This window comes from Anguilla anguilla, chromosome 3, assembly GCF_013347855.1.
Source record: "Anguilla anguilla isolate fAngAng1 chromosome 3, fAngAng1.pri, whole genome shotgun sequence".
In the NCBI taxonomy this organism is placed as follows: Eukaryota; Metazoa; Chordata; class Actinopteri; order Anguilliformes; family Anguillidae; genus Anguilla; species Anguilla anguilla.
This window is the reverse complement of record NC_049203.1, coordinates 33145528-33160684: the sequence shown is the minus strand read 5'-3', so window position 1 is coordinate 33160684 and position 15157 is coordinate 33145528. Positions and strand designations below refer to the sequence as shown.

General features: G+C 40.4%; 1 protein-coding gene across 2 annotated transcripts in view; it reads right to left on the bottom strand.

The window, feature by feature from the left end:
- zak (sterile alpha motif and leucine zipper containing kinase AZK) overlaps window positions 1-15157 on the bottom strand; it is a 44622-nt gene that overhangs the window by 18627 nt on the left and 10838 nt on the right. For both annotated transcript variants that reach the window (XM_035409018.1, XM_035409019.1), the window contains exons 4-10: window positions 7217-7318; window positions 6699-6764; window positions 6508-6536; window positions 6227-6364; window positions 3567-3653; window positions 1974-2048; window positions 389-495 (exon numbers count right to left, since the gene is read on the bottom strand). In XM_035409018.1, coding sequence (XP_035264909.1) covers window positions 389-495; window positions 1974-2048; window positions 3567-3653; window positions 6227-6364; window positions 6508-6536; window positions 6699-6764; window positions 7217-7318 — 604 coding nt within the window. The remainder of the gene's footprint in view (window positions 1-388; window positions 496-1973; window positions 2049-3566; window positions 3654-6226; window positions 6365-6507; window positions 6537-6698; window positions 6765-7216; window positions 7319-15157) is intronic.

Sequence of the window (15157 nt, the reverse complement as noted above, 5' to 3'; positions counted from 1 at the left end):
TTTCCGACAGGAAAGCAATGTAGCACATAGATAAAGCTGAGGTAACAGCTGGTTCACAGGCTCTGCTGGATCCAAATCCTCCTACAGCTGCCTGAGCCTAATTAAGCACTTTCACTTGCAAACAACTTTTGGAGTCTTTTTAGATGTGATGTATGGCAGTAGGAAGTAGCAGCAGATGGAAGGTACTTAAGGTATTCTCTCTCTATCTATATCTGTGCAAATTGCCTTATAGCATTCATTCTTCATTTAATCAGCAGTTCTGATAAGATTCTACTGGTACAACCAGGACAGTTTTGCTAATGTGCTGACATAAACCGACCCCTAGCTGTGGAAAATGGCACTTATAACTGACCCACAGTTAAAATTGTATGTATGAAAGGTACAGCACCTCCACTCAGCCTTGTTATGTAGGAAGGAATTGCACTGGTCAGGAAGCTGGCTGTCATTTAACATGGACTCCAGAGTCGTCAGGATCTGTTTGAACATTGGTCTTTCCTGGGACAAAAAAACACAGTATCTGTTCACATTCAGAAAATAATAGAATCAAAAGTTACATTTATTTGAAGCAGTTGCTTTATATTTCCAATTAAAGGACGGCATTGTTTGTTTGTCAAATTAAAAATCAAACCTGACATGAAAGAACTAAAATGATGTGCTACCTCTTATGCTCTGGAAAAGTATTCAGTTATACACTACATGGCCAAATGTATGTGGACATCTGACATCCAACATCTCATCCACAATTATGGGCATTAATATGAAGTTTTTTACTGATTGGAATAATAACCATATCACTGTAGCCTCATTTATGAAACAAACTGCCATTTTTTATCCATAAAATGTAGCATACATCAAACCAGTTGTAATCAATATCTAATGAAAATATTTACACTACATGGCCAAAAGTATGTGGACATTACGGGCATTAATATGGAGTTGGTCCATCCTTTGTTGCTATAACAACCTCCACTCTTCTGGGAAGGTTTTATACTAGATGTTGGAACATAGCAGCAGGGATTTGCTTCCATTCAGCCTGAAGAGCATTTAGTGAGGTTGGGCACTGATTTGGTGACTAGGCCTGGCTCCCAGTTGGCTTTCCAATTGATCTAAAATGTGTTGGATGGGGTTGAGATCAGAGCTCTGTGTAGGCCAGTCAAGTTCTTCCACACTGACTCGAAAAAAACATTTTGATATGTACCTTGCTGTGTGCCCAGCGGCATTGTCACACTGTAACAGGAAAGAGCCTACCCCAAACTGTTGGGGAAGCACAGAGTCATCTAGAATTTGATTGTATGCTGTACCATTAAGATTTGCCTTCACTGAAACTAAGGAGCTGAGCCCAAACCATGAAAAACAGCTCCAGATCATGGGGTGTCCAGATACTTTTGGTCATATAGTGTGTGGTCTACATTGAATCCATTTCCTATGTAAAACACGCACAATAGTTTGTGTACAATAGTTTCTGCCACAGACTAGAGTCCTTATGGCTCAATGTCCATGGATGAGATATGGCTTTTCTTTGCAAAGCGCATTATAATCTATTTGCATGCGCCTAATTCAAGTGCCTGACTATTCAGCGAATGGGAGATGCAATAATGAAACCTAGTCACAGATATTAAAGCAGAAAGATGATAGCGTTTGGTTTTTTAAAATGGAGAAATTTCTGAATGACCAAACTGGCTATCTGACTGGGCTATCTAGATTAAGTGGTTTATCTCAAACTTGGAAAAAGTTTAGATTTAAAACACCATCCTAGGATACCATTAATCTGTCAGTTGTTAGCTTTGATCATGAATGTCCTTCCCTGAATATAGGCAGTTCTACAGAGCTGAGGGGAAATTTCTCTAGCAGACTGATATCAAAGAGAAATGTTGTTCATGTTTCACAAAGTCCACCCATCCCAACAGTTCACAGTTCCTGGCAAAGTGAACCTGTCCCATGATGCATTGGAAGTAACAGGGGTGGAATCTCACCTTCGGGTCAGTCATCCAGCACTTCCTCATCAACTCGGCAAAACTAACTGGGCAGCTGCTGGGAATGGTAAGTCTCTGTAACACAGTCGGTCAGAACATTATGACCATATACGTCACCTTACAACACTTTAATGCTCAGTGCTCTGTACCATTCAGAATGTCAGCATTAAAAAATGCTACTTTTCTGAGATGATCTTTTAAGTTCCAGCAGTTAAAGGGATTGTTCACTTCCTGGAGTCTTTCATATATTTTCAGTAAATCCAAAGCAGTGTTTACAGCAATGTTATGTTACGTCTCCAGGAGCATATATATGAACACATTAATTTTATAGAGCTCATTCACAATTATAAAAGGAAACATCAGTTTTTATGTCATATCAGTACTTCTTTCTTTCTCAGTTCATAAGCAGCTCATTTCTCCAATGGTTAAGGAGGCTGGTTTAGGTGCATCTGGCCTGGTCAAGGGGTAGCTGCCTGTGTTACTGCATGCCTAACGTTAGCCGAGCTACTTACAAATTGAAATTGAAACTGATTATGTCTGACCCTGAAACAAAAGGAAGTTGGTTACTTTGCCAAATGTTATTTATTTGAACCTGAGCTTACAGATGAGGAGTTGCAAAAGATAATGGCTGAGAGATCAAAGTGAACTGGTGTGTTAAGATCGTGCTGGAAGACAACTTGCCACATTTTCAACAGATCTGGGTTGTTTAAAGGTATTTGGTGAAAATTAAATGAAGATGTCTTTATAAATTTTTCCCTGTAAGTGGCAAATGCACAAACACAAATCATTTTCAGTCCTGTCGATTTGTTGCTGCTTTAGGGAACTTCTCTCATGTGTAGTACTGTTCATACAGGAATCTGTACTTATTTCCTGGAGTGCTGCAATCTCAGGCAGCATACCTAATTTTTCATTAATCAGATAATATTCAAACAGTCCAGAAAGTGAACTATCCCTGTAAGTTAGGATAAGTGAAAATGGACAGTGAAAATGAAAAATAGATTTTAGGTTTGAATTTTGCTTGACTATTTCAAACTATATAAGGCTGACCAGATCAGGTGCTTAGTTAACTCTGTCATACGGTAGTGTTTATTTATGATGCTGGAACTGCGGATCCCCACTCTAACTTCCTCTATCTATGGCTATGTTATTTTGGGAAAGGTCCCAAACTACGCTGAGGAGTAATAGTGAACATGTACATGAATTACTGATATAATCACATAGTACAGATTACCTGACTTTAAAAGCGCTAGAACTGTAAAGTTACAGGAAGACATCCAAGAATTGTGAATGTTGCAAACACACACAAACACACATAGAAAGCCCAGTGTTAAGTTCTCTATGATCTGCAGACACCACACACTGACTCTTGTCCTGGCAAGAACTGTGCAGGAGCCCTGACATCACAGTGCTAAAAATACCCAGGCTGACTTCATAACGGAATTCATGATTGCATCATATCGTTTCCATTTACTAAAGACATGTTTATTTTCTAAGAAATATAGCTGGCAAGTGTTTTCGCTCTGCTGAACCCCAAGAAAAGCTAAGCTGTCCTGGCGTAACGTTAAGAGCAATGAGGAGGTGATTTTATTGTACCTCGCCTTTCTCCACCACCAGCCAGGCCACTTGTAGTCCCTCCAGTCCTTTAAATGGAACCTCGCTTGTCAACATCTCCCATAGCACCTGTCAAATCAAAGGATATGTGCTATTAAAAGAAAAGCTAGGGCAGTCTGATGAGAAGAGAGCAAGGTACATTTTGCACAATATTACTATTTTGTTTGTTTGGTAAGTCTAGTGAAGCACTTTCCCTGGGGTTCATGTTATACAAATGTATAACTGACATTTATCAAGGGAAGGTCCAATGAGAAATGCAGGTTAAATGATACCTATGTGTTCTGTGACTGATCAGTTGGTCGTGATATATACAGTTGAGGCCAAAGTTTACATACACCTGGGCTAAAGACATCCAAACTCAATTTTTTCACAACTCAATGTTTCATATTACCGTACATTTTCTGTGTTAAGTCAATCAGGGTATCTACTTTATTTCCATAAGAGGTGATTTCAAAATAATAGCTAAGAGACAGATTTATTTCAGCTTTTATGTACTATATCAGATTTTCAGTGAGTCAAACATTTACATATACTTTGTATTTGGTGGCACTGCCGTTAGATTGATTAACTTGAATCAAATGCTTGGGGTAGCATTCCACAAGCTTCTCACAATACTTTGCCAGAATTTTTGCCCATTCCTCCTGACAGAACTGGTGTAACTCAGTCAGGTTTGTGGGCCTCCTTGCTCAGACACACTTTTTCAGTTCAGTCCACAAATTTTCTATGGGATTCAGGTCAGGGCTTCGTGATGGTCACTCCAATACTTTCACTTTGTTGTCTTTAAGCCATTTTGTTACAACTTTGGACTTACAACTTTAAGCCATTTTGTTACAACTTAGGATCATTGTCCTGCTGGAAGACCCAGTCGCGACTAAGTTAACTTTCTAGCTGATGTCTTGAGGTGTTGCTTCAGTATTTCTAGATAATCCTCCTTCCTCATGATGCCCTCTTTTTATTGAAGTGCACCAGTCCCTTTTCCAGCAATACACCCGCTCAACATGATGCCACCCCCATGCTTCACGGTTGGTACAGTGTTCTTCTTATTAAAAGCCACACCCTTTTTCCTCCATACATAGCGTGGATCATTATGACCAAACAGTAAAAAAAATTCATCTGACCAGAGAACACTCCTCCAAAAGGCTAAGTCTTTGTCCTGGAGAACACCCGCAAGGTCATTCTGGCTTTTTTATGCCGGTCTTGGAGTAAGGGGTTCTTCCTTGTGTGACAGACTTTCAGGCCATGGTGATGTAGGATACTCTTAATGGTGGATGTAGATACTTTGGTACCTGATGCCTCCACCAGTTCCTTTGTTGTTGTCTTGGGGTTCAGTTGACTCTTCGGACCAAAGTTCATTCAGCCCTGGGAGTTAATTTGTGCCCCCTTCCTGAATGATGCAGTGTCTGTGTGATCCCAAGATTTTTATATTTACATACAATTGTTTGTACAGATGCTTGTGGTACCTTCAGAAATTGCTCCTAAGAAGGAACCAGACTTGTGGAGGTCCACAATTTTTTTTCTGAGGTTTTGGCTGTGTTGCTTGAATTTTCCATGGTATCAAGGGTAAAAAGGCAGTGGCTCTAAAGGTAGGCCCTTAAATACATTAAATACATATATTTCTAAAAGAAATGTATGGTAACATGATATGTGCGGAGTTGTGAAAAACTGAGTTTGCATCATATCATCTAGGCTATCTTTAGCCTAGGTGTATGTAAACTTTTGGCCTCAACTGTATCATTTGTGTCAAGAGGTATTTTATGGAAAAGCAACTACACCACACGTCCAAGTGCGAGACAGTGAATCGACTGCACCAAACAGTGCATGGTCATTTAGTTGCTTAGCAGCCACCGTTCATTTGCAATAACTTGCACAGCTTACCATTTCAATTTTTTTCACAATATCCATTTAACAGCGGGACAATCATGAGCAGGCTAATCCTACTCAAGTGTACAATGGCAGTGTCCCACAATGAACTGAACCTTGGCTCGCAAGCCCAGCTCATTAGCTGCCACACTACAAAACATACTCCAGGTCACAAAGTTGGCACAGACTCCCCTGTGCTGCTTGTCCACCAATGCCTTGGCATTCAGAAGCCAGGACCCAGTATGGCCAGGTGACACAGACTGAGCCCATTTCATTCCGTCACCCTATACATGGCTGAGTCTCCCTCACCACTGAGGAATTCAGGCAGGCTTTCAGTGCCACGAACGTGCACACACACATACATGCAAGCACATGCTTACTGGAATCTGACAAGGCTTCATCTCATCTCTCAGCAATGCCTGCTACTAATACAGTTTTATCTATTAATAAGAGAGAACACTCAGTTTAAAAAAACACCAGGATTACTAATGATTCAAATGAAGCATTAAAAATGAAACAGGGTCTGTGTGATAAGCAAGAAACCAACTGTAACTGATTGTATTAAATTGACCAGCAGTAAATTCTTAGCTTTGCTATGTCCTGTAAAGGCAAACACTTTCTCTACATTTTTGCAATACACTTCCTTTTTAGTTAATATTTATTGTCCCCATGGGAATTTGTTAATTACATACAGTAGAATTCAGCAATTGATTGTTCCTAACATTCCCCCCTAGAGCCACACGGTTGTCAGCAATTGGCCTGCCCTCCGCTGTGTCACTCACCACGCCATAGGAGTACGTGTCGCAGGTCTCTGAAACTGGCAGGCTCTGAATCACCTCAGGGGCCATCCACGGGAATGTTCCCACCAAGGACATGTGTGTGGTGTGGGAGTGGAACCTGGAGGCCCCAAAGTCACAGATCTGGATTGGGAGTGCGGGTGGGGAGAATTTGGGTAGAGGATGTCCTCTATAATTAGCATAGCAGGGTACACTGTATGCAAATAAACACAAACAATCTGGAAAGGCATGTGCAAAACATTTAAGAAAATAGGCCAATACAGTACCTTCAGCACTTTGTCAGCAGTCACCACCACTATGATAAAACAGAGTTTAAAAGTCAATCACAAGGAACAAGATTGATTTTTATATGGCTTTCAAATGTAATGGTCAGACTGCTTATGAAGAGCCACCCTTTGCCCAGACTGATGAATATTAACATTGTAAAGCAGCGTTGGGGGGCATTTTGTTTTCTTACCATTCCGGGATTTCAGATCTCTGTGGATTACCCTCACAGGGGCCTCGCAGTGCAAATAGTGCATTCCTGAGGGGAAAAGATAAAGATTCCATTTAAGAACCATAAGAAACTATACTTACAATAGCAGCACTACCATCTTTACACTTCCAGTTCCCTTCAAAGGGGGGATATCTAGGATTAAAGCCTGAATCATTTTAAATGTCAATGATCTGCTGAGTTTGTGTCTAGAGAAGGTTTTTTGGAATGAGATTAAGCATTCAATGACAAGAAAATTAGTCAACGCGTGCCTGGGAGACATACTCAAGACATGACAGTGTGTTCTGGCAGTATTGGATGCTAAACGTTCAAACACAGGGCAAAGGACTAGGGTTTGGGCAGGACTTAAGTCATTATCTGCCAGAAAAATTGCAAGAATATTTTAATATAATGAAAGAAACCCTCACTTTTCCTCACCAATGTGATCAGACTATCTCTTCAGCCACCTCATACTGACGACTGAGAGATCCATGCAGCCTTACCTTTGGCAATCTCCATGGCCCAGGTCATGACTTGCTCCATGTCCATCTCTTCACTCTCCTCGCTGGACAGGTATTCATACAGGGATCCTCCGCTCGCATACTCTGGAGCACAACATGGACACACACGCATATGCCCACGTGCACATGCACACACACACACACACACACACACACACACACACACACACACACATGAAGACCTGTGGAAGAACTTCAGGGCAGCCCCACACTGTCAGTGTGTTCCACAAACACCCTGCTCTTACCAGTCTCCCTAAGACTAAGTCTCCCAACACTAAAAACATGCACAGGCCTAGTCCAGGCAAATAAAAGTTTTTTTTTTTTTGAAGGCAGTAGATAATGATTACTGCCTGTCAAATGAGAGATGAGCTCATTTGTCACAATCACTTGAAGAAACCTGGACACAGCTTAGGACTGTGAGAGAGTCTATCACACTGTTTGGGGGAGACAGATCTTAGCACCAGCTCTAATAAGACTGCACCGTCTCCTGCAAAGAACAGTTTACAGTTCCCACATTTTCCACAGTGATTAATCTATATAATGCACTGATTTTAGTGTGAGTTCTGAACTTTTCAATGGGCAAAGCTGATGACTGCAGTTTGAGGTTAACGCCTGAGCAATGATCATATCCAGTGAACGTCAGCCCAATTCAATCAGCGTGGCAACACTAATTACCCCTGGTGCAAACACTGGCAGCTGCACAGCAGTTTGCACACACTGCCCGTGCAAAACTAGGAAGCGAGGAACGATGTTGCCAACGGATGGATTCCTGCTGTATAAAACACCCCATACAGATCAGTCATTTTATTTTGTTTATTCACAAAGGCAGCCATTATTAACTTGCTTTATGTTTTGAAACTGCACCACTGGTCTTTTGTCGTTAAAAGCAGGAATGGGGGGAGGGCCAGCAGAATATAAAGTAGCAGCATGTATGAGTACATTATTATTCATCAGAGGCAAACTGTGGACAGTGATGCATTAGAGCAGGGCAGTGTCCACCCGTTCCTACCGCTCTGTAAGTTTTTATTTTAACCCTAATTTGACATACCTGATTCAACCAATTAGCAGATCAATGAGATCTCTAGCTATCTAGCTATATGGTGTGCTTTGTTAGGGTTGAAGTAAAAACAGGACGGTGGATCTCCAGGAACAGCGTTGGGTGCAGTTGAGTGATATGCTCCACCTCATAAAAAAATTCCTGGGTTGTATTACAGGTCCACTGCCAGGAAAGTCAGTAGTCAGACATTGCATTGACATGAGAAAGCCACTGACAGACATACAGGTTTCTATTAATAAAAACACTAAAATATATGAGAGTAGAACAGTAAAATCTGACATACAAATATCACTAAACCAATTATCAATACACTAATTTGAAATATTTGAACCCTTTACTGACTGGAATCATAACCATATCACTGTAGCCTCATTTATGAAACAAACTATCATAAACCATAAAATCTTATGCTTACATCAAACCAGTCGTAATAAATATCTAATGAAAATGTTTACACTAAATGGCCAAAAGTATGTGGACATTATGGGCATTAATATGGAGCTGGTCCACCCTTCGCAGCTATTACAACCTCCACTCTTCTGGGAAGGCTTCATTCTAGATGTTGGAGCATTCCCGCAGGGATTTGCTTCCATTCAGCAGAGAGCATCAGTGAAGTCGGGCAGTGATGAGCAACTTAGGCCGGTCTCCAGTTGGCTTTCGAATTGATCCAAAACATTTCGAATGGGGTTGAGGTCAGGGCTCTGTGTAGACCAGTAAAGTTCCATACTGTTATCTACAAAAACATTTCTTTAAGGACCTCACTGTGTACCTGGAGGCATTGTTATGCTGAAACAGGAATGGGCCTTCCCCAAACTGTTGGGGAAGCACAGAATAATCTAGAATGTGACTGAATGCTGTAGCAATAAAATTTGCCTTTGCCTGGAACTAAGGGGGCCTAGACCAAACCATGAAAATCAGCCACAGACCAAGGGGTGTCCAGATGCTTTTGGTCATATAGTGGCCCTTAGTTTGCTGACACTATTCTTCAGCAGCTAGTATTATTATTATAGGCGAGAGCTGGAGGGGATTATGCGTTGGGCGCGCGTGTCGTGTTTGTTTGTTGTGTGTATCTGTCCGCAGCTAATCTCGCATACTACAGGGCCGATCAGCCTCATACTTGTTGTGCATGCTGGCAGCAGGCCAAGGACCTGAATTCTCGAATATTTTGCAAATCGGTCAACGACAAGAATTGAATTAATTTCCATCATTGTCCATTGAAATACCTTGAGTTCTAACTCCTCACTCCTACTAACCAGCCGGTAGGGGCCGCAAGTAATCAACAGCCGTTTGGAATGAAAGCCCAACGATGTAAAATGTCAATTTCAATGTTAAAATGCCAACAAAATAATCTGCCAACTAACGGGGTACGTTAATGTTTGAATCTGTGGGAATTATCTTTCTGCCATTTTCATGTTGAAATTGATATTTTACAACACTGGTCTTTTGGAATTGTTCCCGTCCAGATTGTTCCTGTCCGGATTTGAAACGAAAGTGCCAGACTATAATGTCAACATTAGCTCTGTCTAACACATCGTGGCTGATATGAATGAAATTAGCTAAGATGTCACCACCTTTAGCGTTACTTCACTGAATTGGCGTTTTTGGTATTTTCAGTGGTACATGGTAAAAACTTGTGATATTGTATTTGTCTGGTTGCATTGATTGTGTAGCCTCTATTGTTGCATCAGCAAAGCTAACATGCTTGGCGGAGATCTGCACTCTACTGAGTGCACTCTTCTAGTTAGTTAAGCAGCTAGTATTATTTACATTTTATTATTATTATATTATATTATATTATTACATTTTTTTGTATCTGTGATAGTAAGGAGCTTGGGACTGAAAATGCATAACTGTATATGCTGCTTCCATTTTCATACCCATTCATTTGATTGGTTGGTCCATAATTCCATGAGCTCCTACAGTACACACTCATCCCTGTGCATGCAAACCATTTTGTACAATCATCATATATCAGCTGGGTGTGAAGTCTATTTAGTTGATTAAATTTAAGATATGATTAAATTACCACAAGTTAGCCTTATCTGCAATTTATCCAGGACACTAGGGGAACCCCTACTATTTGCAATATGTGCCTAGGTATTTTTACATACATTGAGTCACCAGCACTTCAGCTTGAAGTCCCATCTGAACAATGGTGTCACCATTGCTGCACTGGGACACTGGTTTTCTGCTTGGTTTAGAGCAGGCAACCCTGGTCCTGGGGTTTTGATGATGTTTCTGGCTTTTGTTGCATCTGAGCTTACTTTCAAGAGTTTGATGGATTATTAATAGACTAAGTCTGAGTCTGAAAAGCGCAATGCAGAGTACCTCCAGCATATGGCCACGAAAAGTTAATCCAATTATGTAGTCAAATGTCTGGATGGACCAAAAACCTGCACTCCAGGACCAAGGTTGTCTACCCCAGGTCTAGAGGGTAGAATCCACCCTAATGGCCCACAAACACCGTTTCCAACAGCACCCTGGTTTTCAAGGCCCTCTCCAATTAAAGTATTAGTCAAGTATTATTAGCCAATTACGACAACCATTTGTTATCATCACTGCTATCACTCAGTGAGTTTACAAGATTTTTGAAAAAGTCGATTTATTGTTTTAGTCCGCCTAAAACTGGACTTTTAAAAATCATGTAAACATTGTAGTCCGACTGAAATCATACAAAGTCGATTTTTTCAGAGTCAACATACGTAACATACCTATATAATGCGGTTGGGGGTCGATTTACTACGGCATGTATACGCTTCAATAGGCCAAAAACTGGCCTAGGCGTTCTGCGCATGTTCTGTAATTTACATAGCAACTATACGCTCACGGTGGCCAAGCAGAATCGATAACGTTTCAGAAAATATATAACTTTAAAAGATTTCATTCAATCTTCTACTAGGACTTTTGCCGTTTATTGAGGGTGTGACAGGAAATGTTGGTGCCGATGACTATAATCAAATGTTTTTCACATTTACCGTTCGATTGAGCAAGTACCATTCAAAGTACATTTTTATGGGTTAATGCTGTCCGATTGCGCTAGCTACTTCACATTAACCTTGTACGGCGATCAACAAAGGCTAACAGCACAGTACTGCTTAATTATTGTCACTTCTATCACCACTGTAATGAACTTAAAAAAAGGCAACAAACAACCTTTTCTGTGAGAAATGCTTTGTCGAGCTCATGCGCATACACTGCTGGCGACATTCTAAAGCTCCAAAGCATGTAAACGCACTAACTGTCTAACCCCCACCCCCACAACTCAATAAAGTGACCTGCCTGATCCTCAACTTCTCCAAATACCCCTGGCTCCTACACCTTCCTCCAACTCACCCACCTCTGCCAGCTGCTAAACATGCTTTAGCGTTGCTTCAAAACCTTATAACAGGCATGCTCTTACACACCTCCAAACCCTCGATTTACCTTACACAACCACAGGCTGCCTTCTGATCACTGGCTGTAGAAGGCGGAGAGTCATGGAGCTGAAGCCAAAGCCAGCAAGAAACTGGCACAGAAACAAGCACGAAACCTTGCAGACCCACGGAGCACCTGTACAAAGTGTCATGAGTAAAACTTGGCTAACTATATAGCTAGCTAGCTATGGCATGTCATCACTTCTGTAACATTATTTGTTGTCCTCCATGTATCCAAACATCTGTATCGGTGGTACGCGCTAAGTAGGTTAACTAAAGTAGGCGAAACGATAACGTTAGGGTTAGCGAAAGTGACATTAGGCGATAAAGCTGTGCTTAAAAATCTTATGCCGTTCAAAGTGGTGATTTTGGGAGATGCAAGGTAATCCATACAGATCTGAAATCCTGTTATGGTAAGAAGCCAAAATGTCCCCCAAAGCTGCTTTGGAATGTTAATATTCATCTGACTAGGCAAAGGGTGGCTCTTCATAAGCATGGACGCAAGACTGTGTCTGTTCAGTATGACCATTACATTTGAAAGCCATATGAAAATGAATCTTGTGACTGACTTTTAAACTCTCTGTTCTATCATAGTGGTGCTGACCACTGAAATAGTACTGAAGGTACTGTATAGGCCTATTTTCTGGAATGTTATGCATAGTCCTTTCCAGACTGTTCGTTTGCATACAGTGTACACTGCTATCATCTATCCAAATTCCCCCCACAGTCTAGCTTGTCAAGGTTTGAATAATCAATCATTCTAAAGTTCTAAACGAACATGATAGCTAACAATGTGAGACCCTCATGCCTAAGTCATACACACACTAACTTCGTCTGAAATGGCAAGCAGTCAATTTGTCTAACGATAATGTGTTGATCCAGTGCAAGGGCGAAACCATGTAGCTAGCCAGTTTTGTTAACATTAGGTATGATAATGTCTTTGCTGCCTTTAGCTAATGTAAGATAATTACAGCTGGGGTGAATAAGGTGACCTTTTTAGTAGGATCTCCGGTGGAAACTGTCATGTCTAGCTAGTTATCCAACTAATTTGATATCGCTAGCTGGCATGAACGTTAATTAATAAACTTCCCTTTCATGATTTGTTTTGTATATTTAAATTATGTTTGATTGGTCTGCCATTATTCAGCAACTGCTAGGTGATACAAACGTATTCATTCATTTTTATGAGTGCAAGTGTCACTACCGCAAGTAGCTAACATTAAGCTAAGTTAGTTACGTAGACTTGCGATCTAACTTAGCCATTCTAGCTATTTAAATGCATGGTGTCTGTATATACGCATTAACATGTTAGGGTTTCAGATTATACTGCTAGGATTGTCTTCGCCTAGGCTTCTTAGTGCTGTTAGCTATCTGTATGCTCATCATGAGAAGAGCTAGTCTTAGTTACATCCACGGATAATACAACTGCTATCATAGAGGTCAGTGTTCTGTTGCTACCGTTTTACCCTGTATCCTTGTTGGACGGGTTACGTCTTCAAAACATTGCATTACGGTTAGCGTTACTGTGAGTTTTCCATCATAATCTGTGAAACGTGGGAGCATTTCTTTGTAAAGAACAAACATAACATGCAAATTCAATTTTTCTTATTCATGGGAAATTCCATTGCATTTTGGTAAATATTTCTGTAAATGAGAACTTCAAACTTCCTTACGTGTGGCTGATTACTTGTGGAAAGTAATGTGGAGGTTGAGAGGTGTTAAATGGTATTTAATGTGGGCTTACAGTGTGTTTGAGAGGGATATTTATCACCGCTATGGTGCTATACTCAATGTACATATGTAGTGCAGTGTAAAAAAATATGATATAAACATCAGATTCACTAACATCCAATATAATACTTGTTTTGTGATTATGTTTTTAATTGAATAATTTCAATAATTTCCAGTGAAGGTTACCTAAATAATAATTCCAAGTATTTATTTATATGAATCTTAAGCAATCTGCCCAGAAGTGAGTACATGTTGTTTGAAGCACAGTAGACACATACAGGGTGTAGCAGTCATTAAAAAAATATGCTGATACACTTGATACAGGCTGATCTTAGCGTTAGGGCTAATCAATTTAATTTAAGTCTTTTAGAAAATACAAACATTTCACTTAAAACATAGTTTCTTTGTGATTAATTACTATACACATGTGCAGTGTTACAAAATCCAATTAATTCATTTTAGCATTTTTGCACCTGTGCAGCTAGCACAAGTGTGTAACAATGTAAATATACACAGGAACATTTGTGGCCTCTGGCTTCCTGACCACAGGACTGACCGTCCTCTGAGTCACATTCACAATTAACATCTGTGGTCAACCAAGGCATGATGAAGTGCCTATCCCCTTCCCCTTGTAGTACTAAATGTTTGATTGACAGCTGCGATACAATGAGCCAATCAAATGTCCGGGTCCCAAAAATCATCTAACAATGTGATTCCAGGTAACGCACATGGGGTTCTGTCACATCAGTGACTTTTTGAGCATAAAAACTCACCAAACTTTACTCAGGTGATAAAGACATTTGTCTAATCGACCAGACGCCCCCCTTAAGGACCCTGATGGACTTTGCTGCACACCCCAACCCGCATCTTTTCTGATCGTTGAGACAGAGTTGGCCTGCTACCGTCTGCGAAATAAACCAAGCTGGTTTATTTCTCTTCGACAACTTTTTTGAGGAACAAGCACAGACCTTTTCTCCAATATCTCCCTTGCGGCCGGATCCAAGTGGAGACCTGTGCACATCCAAAGAATCTGCGATGCTCAGCAGCAGAACTGAACTGGCATTTAGTGAAAAATATATTAACTGTTTCGTATATGTAATTTTCCAAATTGGATCAAATGAAACTGACTCTGTAAATTCAGATTAAGTCTCGACAGATATAATTAATTTTGGGTACAAGAGAAGTAGACAAGGAGCCCACAAAACATGCTCGGAAAGTAACACTGAGTTGTATTATTATTATTTAGTCAGTGCACACTGATGAGAGACCAGCATGATAACAGATGTTTCTCAAGGGAGTGCTACTGCTTTGTTCTGAGAAGAATACCCATGCAGTTACAGGTTCAAACCCCAGGCCCCAGATATCTGATGGCTACCAATGATAAAAACACTGAGTCACTGAAACTACTCTGGGCAACTGAGGGAACTGAATTACCAGTTTATAATTATGACAAGCATGCAATTTTTTTTTAACAAGGACCCATCTGGTTACATTTCATTTTCAGAATTAAAAAAGCACTTACATTAGAGTGTAAATTTCTCTTACCTGGCAGAGATTATTTTAAAGTCTGCTGTAATGACACTAATATTTGCCTGACTTTTCGTTGTACAGTAAGTGCAAATTGTAAATGACACTGTTTGCAGATTTTTCTTTTTCTTGTTAAGGGCAAACCATAACCTAATGCAAACCATTTGCTTGATGTAACATTTTACTGCTTCACAA